The sequence below is a fragment of the Balaenoptera borealis genome (genome assembly GCF_965194805.1).
Source record: "Balaenoptera borealis genome assembly, chromosome: 3".
Taxonomy (NCBI): Eukaryota; Metazoa; Chordata; class Mammalia; order Artiodactyla; family Balaenopteridae; genus Balaenoptera; species Balaenoptera borealis.
This window is the reverse complement of record NC_138866.1, coordinates 66,449,059-66,462,924: the sequence shown is the minus strand read 5'-3', so window position 1 is coordinate 66,462,924 and position 13,866 is coordinate 66,449,059. Positions and strand designations below refer to the sequence as shown.

Below are 13,866 nucleotides of genomic sequence, written 5' to 3'. Positions count from 1 at the left end.
TGTCCTAACTATGATAATAAAGACCAGTTTGGTGTGGCTTATGATAATAAATATGTCTTATAATAGTGATTTTTCTGAGCAAAATTTTAGAAATAATGGCATAATTCATATATGTGCCTTTAGATCTGGTTTATGTGTGAAAGACAGGACTGAAGTAGGTGTGTTTGTTGAACAGAGCAGAGGCAAAATTCTGAGGAAAACAGTAGGTAGTGGCAGCTGGTTTGTGATATATGATACATGCAAAGAGAGCTAAATCCTTAATTTTATCAGAAGATAAAAGGCAAGAAAAGTTTGTGAATATGTTAGCAGTGAAACATACAGATGAGAACTGCTTTATAAATATGTTCTATTATACTACCCTCAAGCTATATCATGAATTCAAAAGTGGAAAGACAGGAATGCCATTCACAAAGTCTCAAGATCATGTCATTCTAGTCATGTTTAAGAACTCTGCTGTTAGAAACTAGTACACAGGATAACAGAGAAGTTAAAATGTAAACGATTAGGTTTATTCATGCCCAAGATTACGGCTATATTTAACAACAATGACAAAAAAGCACTCTATTAAGACAATTTTAAAGAAAAGTTAATAAATCTACTAGTTACTTTAACTGGAGTTTTACAAGCATATAATACAAGGCAGGTGCAGCGTTTATTCAGGCTGGTCAAACAATCTTTTAGAAAAAGCATGCTCAAAAGTACTCTTTACTCGTTTGGTAGAAAAAATATTAAAGGCCGTCACACAAAGCAAAATGGGACGCTTAATATTTCCATGTCATTCTCCAGCATTTATATTGGGAAGAGGGATAGAGTGGATTAAGGCAAACAAATCAAGCAAGCAAAATACAGAAATTAAATCAAACTGTAATTACAGTTCCTTTCTGAAATGAATATATTAAATCAAAATGATGCAAGATTAAGTGCAAGGAGAGAGTGCACCAGCTGGAGAAGGTTAGGGAGGATTTGTTTACATTGGTATTAAATAAACACCATGTAACATGCTATACACACTGGACTTTGCATTAATGGTTAGCTTAAACAAAGAGATGCAGTGGAAAACAAGAACATCTACAACCAAAAAAAAAAAACAACACAAAGAAACAGCACTGCAAACCTCAAAAGAAGTTAGGAATCAAGGGTCAGGGACCTACCAACACAGAATTATCCAACAAGATCTCCTGCACAAAAACAAATGACAGACTGGTCATGACAAAACCAAAAGATAAATACTAGGATGACTTTGACAACAGTCAGCTAAGCATTAAAATGTAAATGTTAATAGAGCTATCATTCAAACTGGCTTAGCTTCAGCTTTAAAAAATATGCCATAAATACTTCATTTTCCAACTTAAAATATGAGTTGAGGTAAGATTTTAAAAACAGTCAACTCAAGACGTAAAGATATAAAAAATACAATAATTTCAAAATGCACAGTTGTGTAATTAGGTTTTCCTTTGGAATCTTTCATTAAGCCTCAGTAACAAAACCAGAACAAGTAGACATGAGTGTGAAAGGAGTGATCTGGATTACATTCGCATGAACAGGTGTCCAGCAAGGGACCAAGTTAATGGTTTACCTCATCACAAGTTAATTATAGATTTCTTACTCTTGGAAGCCAAGTTTTAAAACTGTGAGTAGTCAGAATTGCGAGTGTAGCTAATGCCAAGTTCAGAATGGAAGTTAAATAGCATGCAGTTAGAAGAAAACCCTTTGCAGTAAGATTCTTTCCTAATTAAATGTATTCTGAATACTCAGGGAGTTTCAGTTAATATGAAAACACTTCATGCTAAATAATTAAGTTCTATGTAGAAAAGAAACCTGATCATAAAGTTGTTAATAGGAAAGCAAAAGCAATTTTTTTAAATAAATTTATTTATTTTATTTATTTATTTTTGGCTGCGTTGGGTCTTTGTTGCTGCCCGCGGGCTTTCTCTAGTTGTGGCAAGCGGGGTCTACTCTTCCCTGCGGTGCGTGGGCTTCTCACTGTGATGGCTTCTCTTGTTGCGGAGCACAGGCTCTAGGCGTGCGGGCTTCAGTAGTTGTGGCACGAGGGCTCAGTACTTGTGGCTTGCGGGCTCTAGAGCACAGGCTCAGTAGTTGTAGCACACGGGCCTAGCTGCTCCGCGGCATGTGGGATCTTCCAGGACCAAGGCTCAAACTCATGTCCCCTGCATTGGCAGGTGGATTCTCAACCACTGTGCCACCAGGGAAGCCCCAATTTTCTTACTACAGGGCATACTTTAAAATACAATAATAAATTTAGGATAAAAGCTTTACTAATCAAAATACTAAGATACAAAATTAACACAAGTTTTGCTAACACAAAATTGCTAGTGATAGCAATTTTTGAATTTAATTTCTGTATAAGAAAAATCATTTTATAGCTTAAGTATTATGAGTAACATGAATAAGACTTGTAATTGTTACTTCTGATTTTCTCAGTTGCTCTGAATGTACCTAAAAGAAAGATCTGAGAACAGTCTCTATTCTTCTTTGTATGTAACCTTCTCAGTCTGGTAAAAGAAAACAGTAACAAATTTGATCAGATCTAATTCACCATGAATTAGTAGTTAGACTTGCTCTTTATTTCTCAATAAACTTTACTTAATAAATGAATTCATGTATCAGTGAAAGAAGAAATTTTAAAAGGGTATTAATGGAAATTTTCTACTATGATTCAAGAAGAAAAAAATGGCAGTATTGTTTTTATTTATTTATGTATTTATTTAGGCTGTGTTGTGTCTTCGTTGCTATGCACGGGCTTTCTCTCTAGTTGTGGCGAGCGGGTGCTACTCTTCGTCGCGGTACGTGAGCTTCTCTTGTTGCAGAGCATGGGCTCTAGGCGTGTGGGCTTCAGTAGTTGTGGCACACGGGCTCAGTAGTTGTGACGCACGGGCTTAGCTGCTCCGCGGCATGTGGGATCTTCCCGGACCAGGGCTCGAACCCGTGTCCCCTGCATTGGCAGGCGGATTCTTAACCACTGAGCCACCAGGGAATTCCCCGGTGTCAAGTTTTAACTCCAAGTGTAACTCAACTTTTTCAGGCAAGTCCAGATAGAAACTGGTGATGCTCAAGGTAAATCTTAAAACCACTGATGATTACGAACCATCTCATCAGAACTTTTTATTGATCACCTTCACCTTTCTATATTCATTAGACACACTATTAGAACCCAGATATTGATGCATATGCTGCCCATCTGGGATTAAAAGAACTTTATATGTAATAATTTGGGAAAGAGGAAGAAGAAGAAGTAGGAAAAAATAGATGTTACTACATAAATATTTCCATGTCCTATAGCATTTATATTACTACCTGCGATATTAGCACTCAGTATGTCTTTACTGATTAATGAATCAATATTCCAAATACTAAGTTCAACATTAATGGAAGAAAAATGAATCAATATATGAGAGGTTTAAGATATGATTATATGAAGTTGCCCCCCACCGCCCAAAAAAGACCAGAACTGAGGGAAAATAGCTATTGTACAGTCTAGAGAATAATTAAATTTAAATTTCCAATAATAGAAACTAAGGACATATACAATTTTATACTCACACAGAGGCAGCTGACCAGGCTAGACAAGTTGACATGTCGTGGAGCAAACATGTGAAGCTGCTGAAGGCATGAGATGGCCTGAGCTTGGACAAGGCAGTCTGGGTTATCTTGCATCACTGCACAACCCAACAGACAGGAAGTCCTTAGGGTAGAAACGGAAGTACCGTTACCTAAAATGAAAGCAGAAAGCTTTTAATAATTGGCCTATAAAATCATTACCCTTTAAACATATATTACTGGGCTTAAAATTTCTTTTTTCCCCCCAATCTTAAACTTAAGGTTCTGTGAAGTAAATTTCTTCTACAAAAGCAGGGATAATCCAGGTTATAGATTTTTAGATTATGTTAGTTATTTTTAGTCTGAAAGATTTATGGTAACACAAATCATTAGGCAAAGAAGAACCTAAGACTATCTGCAGTTTACATCAAAGTAGAATTAGAAAGTGCTAATACATTTCACCCTGCTTGTATTAGTTGAGAGTTGCTTTCATATATTAAAATCATGTACTTTGCATTTGAATAGATCAGAATAACTGAGTTTTGGGGCTTTGTCATTTATATCTCAAAAGAGATAAAGAGTTCTTTAAACTATTCCATTTCATGTCTGTCATTTTACTTGTTAAGGGAAGCATTTTTAGGACATATCTAATCTTTCTAAATATGGTACTCCTTATCTTTTCAAGGTAAGAAAAATCAGACTGGCATTTATTTTAACAAAATATACTGAGCACCTACTATGTGCCAATCACAAGGGTTTTTCAGATTTTCTCTTATTTGATAGAAGAGGAAACTGAAGCTTAGAGACATGAGGATTTCCCCAGAGTCACCCAATTAAGTAATAGCTGGTGAAGCTTAGATTAAGTTTCTATGTTTTTTCTATCATGTCGTCATCCAGGAGTCAAAGTCTTCCCAAGACTGTTCTCAACATTCTGCCCATATATTTGAAAAAAGCATTCTGCTAAACTTCAATTTATTGAGAAATGTTTGAGTCAATAATAGGAACTGAATTCATTTTTACGTAATATTTTTATGTAAAACATCACAAGAGCAGCTATGCATACCTTGTAGCTCTGGACCCAGTGTAGTAATAAGGGCATTCAAACAGCGACCAAGGCTTTGGTGAACTTCAGCATGAGTAGGAGGCACATTTAACAACAACATAATAATAAGAGAAAGGGTTGGTTCTGCATGCGTGTAATAGAGTGGGCCAGCAGAATCAATTATCAATGAGAGAGAATGCAGTGCCCAGGTCTGTGAAGACAGAGAAAAACAATTTAAAATGTTATAGCAGAATTAAGAAACATAAAACACAATGGGTTGTTCTTTTGTTGAAGCAAGTGATAACGTAATAGCACAGTAAAGTATTTGTGTGTTATTACTAACTTGGAGAAATGGAGAACTTCAGGAGTTTTAAGAAAATTTTTCTCTTTAAATATCCAGTAAAAAACAATCAAGAGACAAATGCCTAATTTAGAATGGCATATGTGCATATATCTCAGCACTAAGAATTCCATACAGTGTTTGGTTCTTTAGCTAACAGCCTGAACTAAATCTGGTTTGTTGAAAACTGTTTAATGTTTAATCTATATAGAGAATGAAAATTCAAGTTTTTAAAAGATTCAACAATATCTACAACTGCATGCAATAATTACAGACAAATCTCTTGAACACAGTGTTGAAGAAAGCCAGACATAAAAAAGTACATACCATATGATTCCACTGATATAAAGTACAAAAGCAGGCAAAACTAATATATGCTGTTGCAAATTAGGATAGTGGTTATCCTTGGTGGGACAGGTAGTAACTAGAAGAGAACATGAGGAGAGTGTTTGGGGTATTGATACTGTTCTGTTTCTTGATCCAGGTGCTGGTTACATGGTGTATTCAGTTTCTATACTTTATTCACAGAGATGAACACTTCTAACAGGTGCAGTGTTATAAATATATAAAAATAAATATATTTATGAAAATAAATATTTTAAATATTCATATTTATAAAATAAATATACATGTTATATATAAATATGTATTTCTATATTAAACAAAATGCCTTGGAGCCAAATCTTGCCTGCCACCTATTTTTAGAAATAAAGTTTTGTCGAAACACAGTCATGCTCATCTGTGGACATATTATTTATGGCTGCTTTCCTGCTATAATGGCAGAATTGAGCAGTTGACAGAGACTGTATAACATGTAAAGCCTAAATAATTTACTACCTGGCCCTTTATAAAATAAGTTTGGCAACTCTGATTCAAACAAGACTGGCCAAACACTGATAACCACTGAAGCTGGATGATGGGTATAAGAGGTTCCTTATAGCATGTTCTCTACTTTTATGTATGCTTGAACTTTTTATAACAAGAAGTATCTAAAGAGTCCTCCTTTTAGGAAATCAGCTGAGAAACTTTTACCCCTCTTATCAATAGATGTATATGAAAAGCTTACAGTACTTTAAATGCTACAAAAATGAACTCCCATTAGGTGAGAGATTGCAGCTATCAAGAATAGTCAGATTTGATGACACTGGATGCCACGGAAAGAACAATTTAAATTAATCAACAAAAGATAGTCAATATAAAAGGATGTGTGTTCAGAACAGACTTCTTGAAGGGGAAAAGGAGAAATATAATAAACAGAAGCAAAAAGTACTGTACTAAAGGAATGAAGAAAGAAAGAATGGAACACCTTATAAATCAACTTAGTAATAGATGATGTGAAAAAAAAGAAAACTATTAGTAATATGGTAACTCAAGAATGAAAGCTATGTAGGATGTTGAAGTTTAATAGGAAGGTGGTTAAACTGGATGTTAGAATACTAAAAAATGTGGATTATCAGAAAGGAATAGAAAGAGAGAAGAGCAATAGGAAAAACATTAAGTGCAGATATGAGAATGACATGTGCGGGAGGAAAGTAGGAAGATCAGCTTAGGAGAAGACCAGTACTTTGGGTTAGTAACAGAGAAAGTTTCTGGGTCAGTTGATGGGACTTCAATGAGAAGTTGATTTAAGAAGCAATAAGCAGTTTCCCCAGCTTTTCTGTAAGGAAGTGGCAAGATGAAAATCTTTCAGGAAAACATTTTTGGCTTCATATCTAGGGAGAGTTGAAAAGAAAAGAACTTAAACATAAAGTGACCAGGTAGGAGGCTACTGTAGTAATTAAGGACACACAGCGGGGACAGAGATACAATAAGGGGATTAAAAAAGCAGGAAGAGTAACAATCATTCAAGATGTGATTAAGATAGCAGGAGAATGATGATTGACAGAAATGGGTAAGATACGTATAATAATATGGTAAAGTGGTTAAGAACATGAGTTCAGAGTCCATGACTTATGTTCTTCACCTGACGATATATTAGTTTTTTAGCTGTGAGCAAGTTACTTAGCTTCTGTAAGCCAGTTTTCTTTCTGTATAATGGGAATATACATATTTAATGGGAATATACATATTTATATGGGAATTTTTATATGGGAATATACATATTTAATCCTCACAGTAATCCTAGATTACTGTGAGGATTAAATATGTTCATATGTTTAGAAGAATGTAATACAATGCATGGTACCTGTTAAGCTCTACAAAATAGTAGACGTTGTTTTAAGATGGAAGGGAGATCCATTCTCAGAAAATGATATTGAATTTGACTTTAGACACTGAGTATGAAGTAAAGAGAATGAGATTTGAATTTTAAAAATCCATCAAGGTTAACAATGGCTTTGATTTTATTATGGAGCAAGAATTATTTTATAAATTAGTAATGGTCAATAAAAACATAATCTGCATTATCTACAAATCAAGAATTTCAAGGAAGGTATCACATGAAGTACTTACCTGCACATCAGGAGAAGTGCTGTCCTGAGATAAAGTATAAAGGATTCCAACACAAGAATTCAAATGTTGAGAAGAACTTATTCCTCCCAAGTACCTATACAGGGATCCCAAAGCCAATGAGTGTCCTGTTCTGGTAACTGCATCCCTTGCTGATTTCAGTCTGTGATTATGGAAACAAAAATAAATGACAATTACTGAAACAAAACCAATGCATGCACACTGTCACTTAGGCAAACTTTCTGTATGAAGAGTTGCAAAATTCAGAAATATATTTACCGTTAACTGATAAAAAAAATTCTGAAATAACCTGAAAGGTATCTTGAAAAGAAAAACATTTTAAATAAAAATGTCTTTACCATTATTAATAATTATTTAAATATAAGCAATTTCAATGTCTCTCAGAAATACACACACACTAAATTCATATGGCAGGCATTATTACTTTATCATTAAGTTATACTTTAAAAACTCTCATTGCTGAGATACTCTAATTCCATATAAAGAGAGTTCCAACTCAAGAACTTTGATTTAAAAATTAAATATAGTAAGAGAACTCATTATTTATTAGGAGTTTTCTTATGAATTGTATACTAGTTTAAGCGCTTTACATTTGGTCCTTTAATCCACTCAACAATCTTGAGATTCACACTACTGATATTATCAGCTCCTTTTAACAGATGAGGAAATCAAAATGACTTAGTCATTTTAGCCAAAGTGACTCTTACAAAGTAACCAACTATTACATGGAAGAGTTGGGATTTGAACCGAGTTAGTAATCTGACATCAGACGTTGAGCTCATAACCAAATCAAGATACACAGATTCAGTAGACTAGAAGGTGAAAGTGCTGCCTGCGTTACTACCACCACTAATAATATAGCTTTATATATGTATAACTAATATAATCATGAACTTTATTTGCAGTTGTTTTATTTTTTCATACTACTTTCATATTTATTATCTCATTTACCTTAACATTCTTAGTAGGCAGGGTAGTATTAATAACCTTCTATTTGAAATAGAGGAAAACTGATTGAGAGGATTAAGTAACCTGCTCACAGTTACAAAGCTGGTAGAAATGAAAATATAGTTTATGTTTCCTGACCTGCAGCCTTCTCTCTTTCCATTAGGTTGTTCTTACTACCTATCATCTATATTTTACATGATAAAACTCCTTAAGCTTCTTACTCCCAGAGTCCACTGATGGCCTATTACATCACTCATATAGATAGTGATCTTTCTCATATAAAAACTAAAGCCAGAGAACTAGTAATAGTTTTATGTTCCAAAACAAGCAGGCCAAGGCGGGCGGCGGGGGTGGGGGGGAAGTTCTCCTTTATTTTAAAGTATACACATTTCTCAATTTTTTAAAGTTAATTATCAGAATGAAGTTTCATAAGTTCCAACAAATCAACAAGCTACACCCAGTTTTGACACATAGCCTATGAGTATTAAATAAGAAATTCACTTACTTGTCAAAGCTAACTTGAGCTAATGCAGCAGTAAAAGCTCCATCATCAACCACTTGGGCTAATCTAGCCCATGCCTCTGCAGCTGCACATCTCAAGAGTGGGCTGGGACTTTCTAAGGCTCCCATCACCAATGCGAGGACAGGTCTTCTCATTTCTTCTGGACCCAAATGTCCTTTAGAGCCAGCCACATACTGAAATATGTAAAAAAACAATCCAAACTTGCAACTCTAGTAAATTCTCTTATCCAGTTTGGAATGTATATTCTGGTTAACCAAATATGTTCATATTTGGTGATTACTCCTTTAAAAAAAAAATCAGAATACCAAAATCCACACTAAATGTACATAATTTTTCTCATGAAGTACTTTAGAATTTTAAACCTCCAGGCAAACAATATGGTGATCAATTTTCACTGTAGTATATATGTGTTCAGAAGAACATTAATAGGGATTTCCATAAAATAAATGATCAATGAAGCCTATTATATTTTACTTAGAAACAATAAGCCATAAATGCAACAATGAGCCAGATTTGGTCCATAGGCCATAGTCTGCCAATCCCAGGTCTGGGATATTAGGGTTGGTAGGTTAAAGCATGGTTCTAAGCCAAGATTGTAAGTTTGATTTCTGACTAACAAGTTTTATATGGAGAAAAAGTAAAAGGGGAGGGACTTCCCTGGCGGTCCAGTAGTTAAGACTCTGTGCTTCCAATGCAGGGAGCGCGGGTTCGATCCCTGGTCAGGGAACTGAGATCCCACATGCCATGCAGTGTGGCCAAAAAAAAGAAAAAAAAAAAAAAAAAAGGTAAAAGGGGAATTACAAATCCTGAAACATTAAGAAAAATCGGGGGGGGAAAAACCAGCCCTTTAAAAACACCTTCCCCAACCTACTTAGTTGGCCATACGTTAGGGAAAAAAAAAAAAATCAAGCAAACGTGAATTTTTAAAACACAGAATTACCTTCAAGAAACTAGAAACTGAAGAAACAACATGTAACTGAACTACTTGTTGACGAGCTCCTTTTGTATGCTTTATACTGTCCAAAAGCCGTTCCAGTATGAGAAGCCTAAAATCAGAAACAAGATTTAAAGATAAAGTAAGTCAAAGGGCAGTACTGAGTATCCACTCCAAATTTGTTTTGTTGCATTTTGTTGGAACTACTAAAATGAGATAAACTGTTGTCAAACACACTGAAGCATTTTAGGAAGTGAAAATACATCACAACCAATGCAAAACTATTTTGATTATGTGTCATTATGACAGTGGGGGAGAAGCATTATTTTGTGAAAAAATAGCAACACATGTATCACTTAATATAGATTTACCTGGGCAAATTCAGCTATTTCAGCAACTATTTTCTAAACAAATATTTTCAAAGTCACTTGCGTCAACATTTTTGCTCTTAATAACAGGACTTACTGGATTCAAATACATTCCTTCGTTTTAAAGGTAGCACTGCCTTCAGTTAATGAGAAGCAGCACAGCCTTTCGAACCCCAACCATATCTTAAACATGTACTTGGGATCATACTATATACAACACAGTTTTTACACTTGCTTTTCTTACTTAACATTATCTCTTTAGCACTTTTCAAATCATTTTTATTCTTTGATAATTTTCAGGAAGCCAAATTTTACTACACACATACTACAATTTATTCAACCATTCTCCTACTGGTGGAGAGCAAATTTCTTACTTTCACAATTCTAACTATGATGAATATATGCACATTACTTTTGGTGTGGGGTTGAATGTGTCCATGGGTTTTAATGTAGCTTCCATAAGTTGTTTTTCATGTCCTTTTTTAAAATCCATTTGTTGAGATTAAAGATATGAAACCATGAAATAAATCACCCCATTTTTTCCCACCAATTTCTCCAATGTTCAGAAACATTGCTTCAGAGCTCTGAACTTCCTTTCCCCGCTTCTCTCCCTTTAAATCAGGAAAACTGAAATAATGTTTAAGAATACTTCTTCCGTTGTGAACTATCTTGATGGTAGGCATAGACCTTATAGTTTATGTTCATCTCTCTGGTATCTGGGTTTGGCATGTAGTCAGCAGTCAAATGTGCTTGTTGAACAATATAAAGGACAGTTGCACCCAGTGAGTAAAAACAGGGCATGACTGGCTAAAGATGGCACATGGGTATACTTTTACTCAACTCTAACGTACTTGCAATAGTATCTCTGAGCCTGTAACTAAATCTCTATCATTCTGGTGAGGCCACAAGACCCAAATACAGTTTTGTTCCAAATGACAATTCTGTTATCAAAACAGAATAGATATGGGTATTGTGCTTTAAAAAACCCAGCTGTGGAAGAAGTTAAGTCAGAAAAAAGGGAAGGTGTGAAGTTACATGTGTATGACTTGAGGAAAGCAATATACATAAAATCAACTCAGAGAATATAATAAACATGGTGGATCACTAAAAATTTGGGGAAAAACCACGGTAACTATTAGTCTATTTAGTTAAATATTTATTTCCTTATTTCAAGGTTAATTCTGTTCATCATAATAAACCTGAAAAACTCAGAAAAGCACAGGAAAGAAAAATGAAATTCACCCACAATCCCACCATCTGGAAAGAGCCACTATTAACATTTGGCATCTTTGTTTTAGTCTCTCCCCGGTCCCGTCCCCACCCCAGGTATATGGATATCATTTTTAGAAAACTGGGATCACAGTGTATACACTTTGTTAGTAACTCTTTTTCATTTCCCTAAACATTAATCCCATCTTACTAATTACTGCACTGAAATAATTTTTTTTCTCTTTTTTATCTTGGCCTCCTGTGGTATTTCTTTTTTATTTTAATTGAAGTATAGTTGATGTACAATATTATATAAGTTACAGGTGTACAATATAGTGATTCACAATTTTTAAAGGTTATACTTCATTTATAGTTATTTTAAAATATTGGCTATATTCCCTGAGTTGTACAATATATCCTTGTAGCTTATTTTTTACGTAATAGTTGGTACCTTTAATTCCCTACCCCTATATTGCCCCTCCCCCTTCCCCCTCCCCACAGGTAACCGCTAGTTTGTTCTCTGTATCTGTGAATCTGCTTTTTTGTTATATTCACTAGTTCGTTGTATTTTTAGATTCCACATGTACTGAAATAATTTTAAATAGCTATTAGTATTATATAGTCTGGCAATACAATACCTTATTTACCCAGTTCCCTAGTTTGGGACATTCAGGCCATTTCTAATTTTTATTATAAATAACATGATTAATGTATCATATAAAAGTTTTTTCTGCCTGTTTTCCAAGATCATATTTAAGTCATTATGTTTCAAGAATATATTTATGCCCAAACTGCCCTGCAGGAAGAAAAAGTAAGGATAACCATATGGTCAGCCTTATGAATTTAAAACCTAAAACATCATTATTAGATCACATCCTAGTCACCTGCTATAATGGAACTGTGTCATGTTGAAAGTAGTAAAAATACTTAAGGTTAGAGCTTGAGAATTTTGTTACATTATAATAAAACCTGACCTGTACTATTTTCTTGCCCACATTCATGGGCCAAAGACTGTAAATGAGACTACCGGAGCCCAAAATATTTTTCTCCATCCTTTACCCCCAAATTCTGACAGAGATCGCAACAAAACATTCTGAATCTTCAGGAAGATGGAGATGACCAGTTTTCAGTAATACTGAATTGGTATTCCTAAGTGGTATCAATTATAACATATAATTATTAATTCAGAATGAAATTAGATATTAAAAGTTTTGAGTCTGGATGAAATAAAAACACATAGGTAACTGAGTAAACAGTAAAGACATAAAATTTGAAAATGCTGATTTACCTTACTTATACTTTCAGAGAGGGTGTATAATGGTGAAAATTTTCACTACTGAGAACTATAACTATCCTTTTCCTCTCTCTCCATCGACTCACAATCTACATTATTTTATAGCATTTTTAGCAGTGGTTCTCAAACCTGGCTGTACACCAGAATCACCTAAGGAGTTTTTAAAAATTTCAGTGCCCAATGTAGTATGCATACCATTACTATTAAGTCAGAATCTATGTTTTATAAAGTTGTCCCAATGATTGCAATGTACAGTCAAGGGTGAAACAATCTTCAGGTGAATTAAGTAATTCATTCGTTGCAATTAGGTGCAAAATATATTGAAAAGTAACCATAAACAACACATGCACAAGATCAGTAATAACTTCTTCTCTGTGTAAAATATCTTGATATTCCAGAGCTTTAAACATTTTAGTGCTTTAAAATTATCGATGCAAAGTTCTCTTATTTTTAGAATCCTATAGTCAAAATAAAGATAATTAGGGACTTCCCTGGTGGCACAGTGGTTAAGAATCCGCCTGCCAATGCAGGGGACACGGGTCTGAACCCTGGTCCGGGAAGATCCCACATGCCGTGGAGCAACTAAGCCCGTGCACCACAACTACTGAGCCTGTGTGCCACAACTAGTGAAGCCGGCATGCCTAGAGCCTGTGCTCCGCAACAAGAGGAGCCACCACAATGAGAAGCCTGCGCACCACAATGAAAGGTAGGCCCTGCTCTTCGCAACTAGAGAAAGCCCACGTGCAGAACGAAGACCCAATGCAGCCAAAAACAAACAAACAAATAAATAAATTTAATAAAAAATAAAGATAATCAACTGATTTAAAGACAATTTAATTTCTAAGTACATAAATAAAATATGAAAAACCTATTTCTAATCTTAGGACAATGTCATGTTAACTACAAGAGCTTCTTTTAAACTGTTTAAACACGAAGATAACCACGATAACAAAATGCTTTAAAATATTCACTTGTTGTTGAATACAGGTACTTTAAGATATTTCTTCTCTAGAAATGCAAAATCTATGGCCCAAAGAAGAAACGTCTCCCATTTTAAACAAGTATCATACCTAGGATAACAGGAAATTAGAAACTTAACTTTCCTATCTATGTTTCTCTGTGGTGCTCTAAGGGCACCCACTGGAGACTGCTGATAGTTGCTGAATCTGGGATCCTGCTAG

At 34.7% G+C, this 13,866-nt stretch overlaps 1 protein-coding gene across 10 annotated transcripts in view; it reads right to left on the bottom strand.

The window, feature by feature from the left end:
• HEATR5A (HEAT repeat containing 5A) overlaps nucleotides 1–13,866 on the bottom strand; it is a 116,743-nt gene that overhangs the window by 31,740 nt on the left and 71,137 nt on the right. For 7 of the 10 annotated variants that reach the window (XM_082384038.1, XM_082384039.1, XM_082384044.1 and 4 more), the window contains 6 exons: nucleotides 9,821–9,926; nucleotides 8,863–9,053; nucleotides 7,392–7,551; nucleotides 4,622–4,811; nucleotides 3,562–3,731; nucleotides 1,152–1,178 (listed from right to left, as the gene is read on the bottom strand). In XM_082384038.1, the coding sequence (XP_082240164.1) occupies nucleotides 1,152–1,178; nucleotides 3,562–3,731; nucleotides 4,622–4,811; nucleotides 7,392–7,551; nucleotides 8,863–9,053; nucleotides 9,821–9,926 (844 nt within the window). The remainder of the gene's footprint in view (nucleotides 1–1,151; nucleotides 1,179–3,561; nucleotides 3,732–4,621; nucleotides 4,812–7,391; nucleotides 7,552–8,862; nucleotides 9,054–9,820; nucleotides 9,927–13,866) is intronic. The other 3 variants (XM_082384043.1, XM_082384042.1, XM_082384037.1) reach the window with 1 other exon arrangement.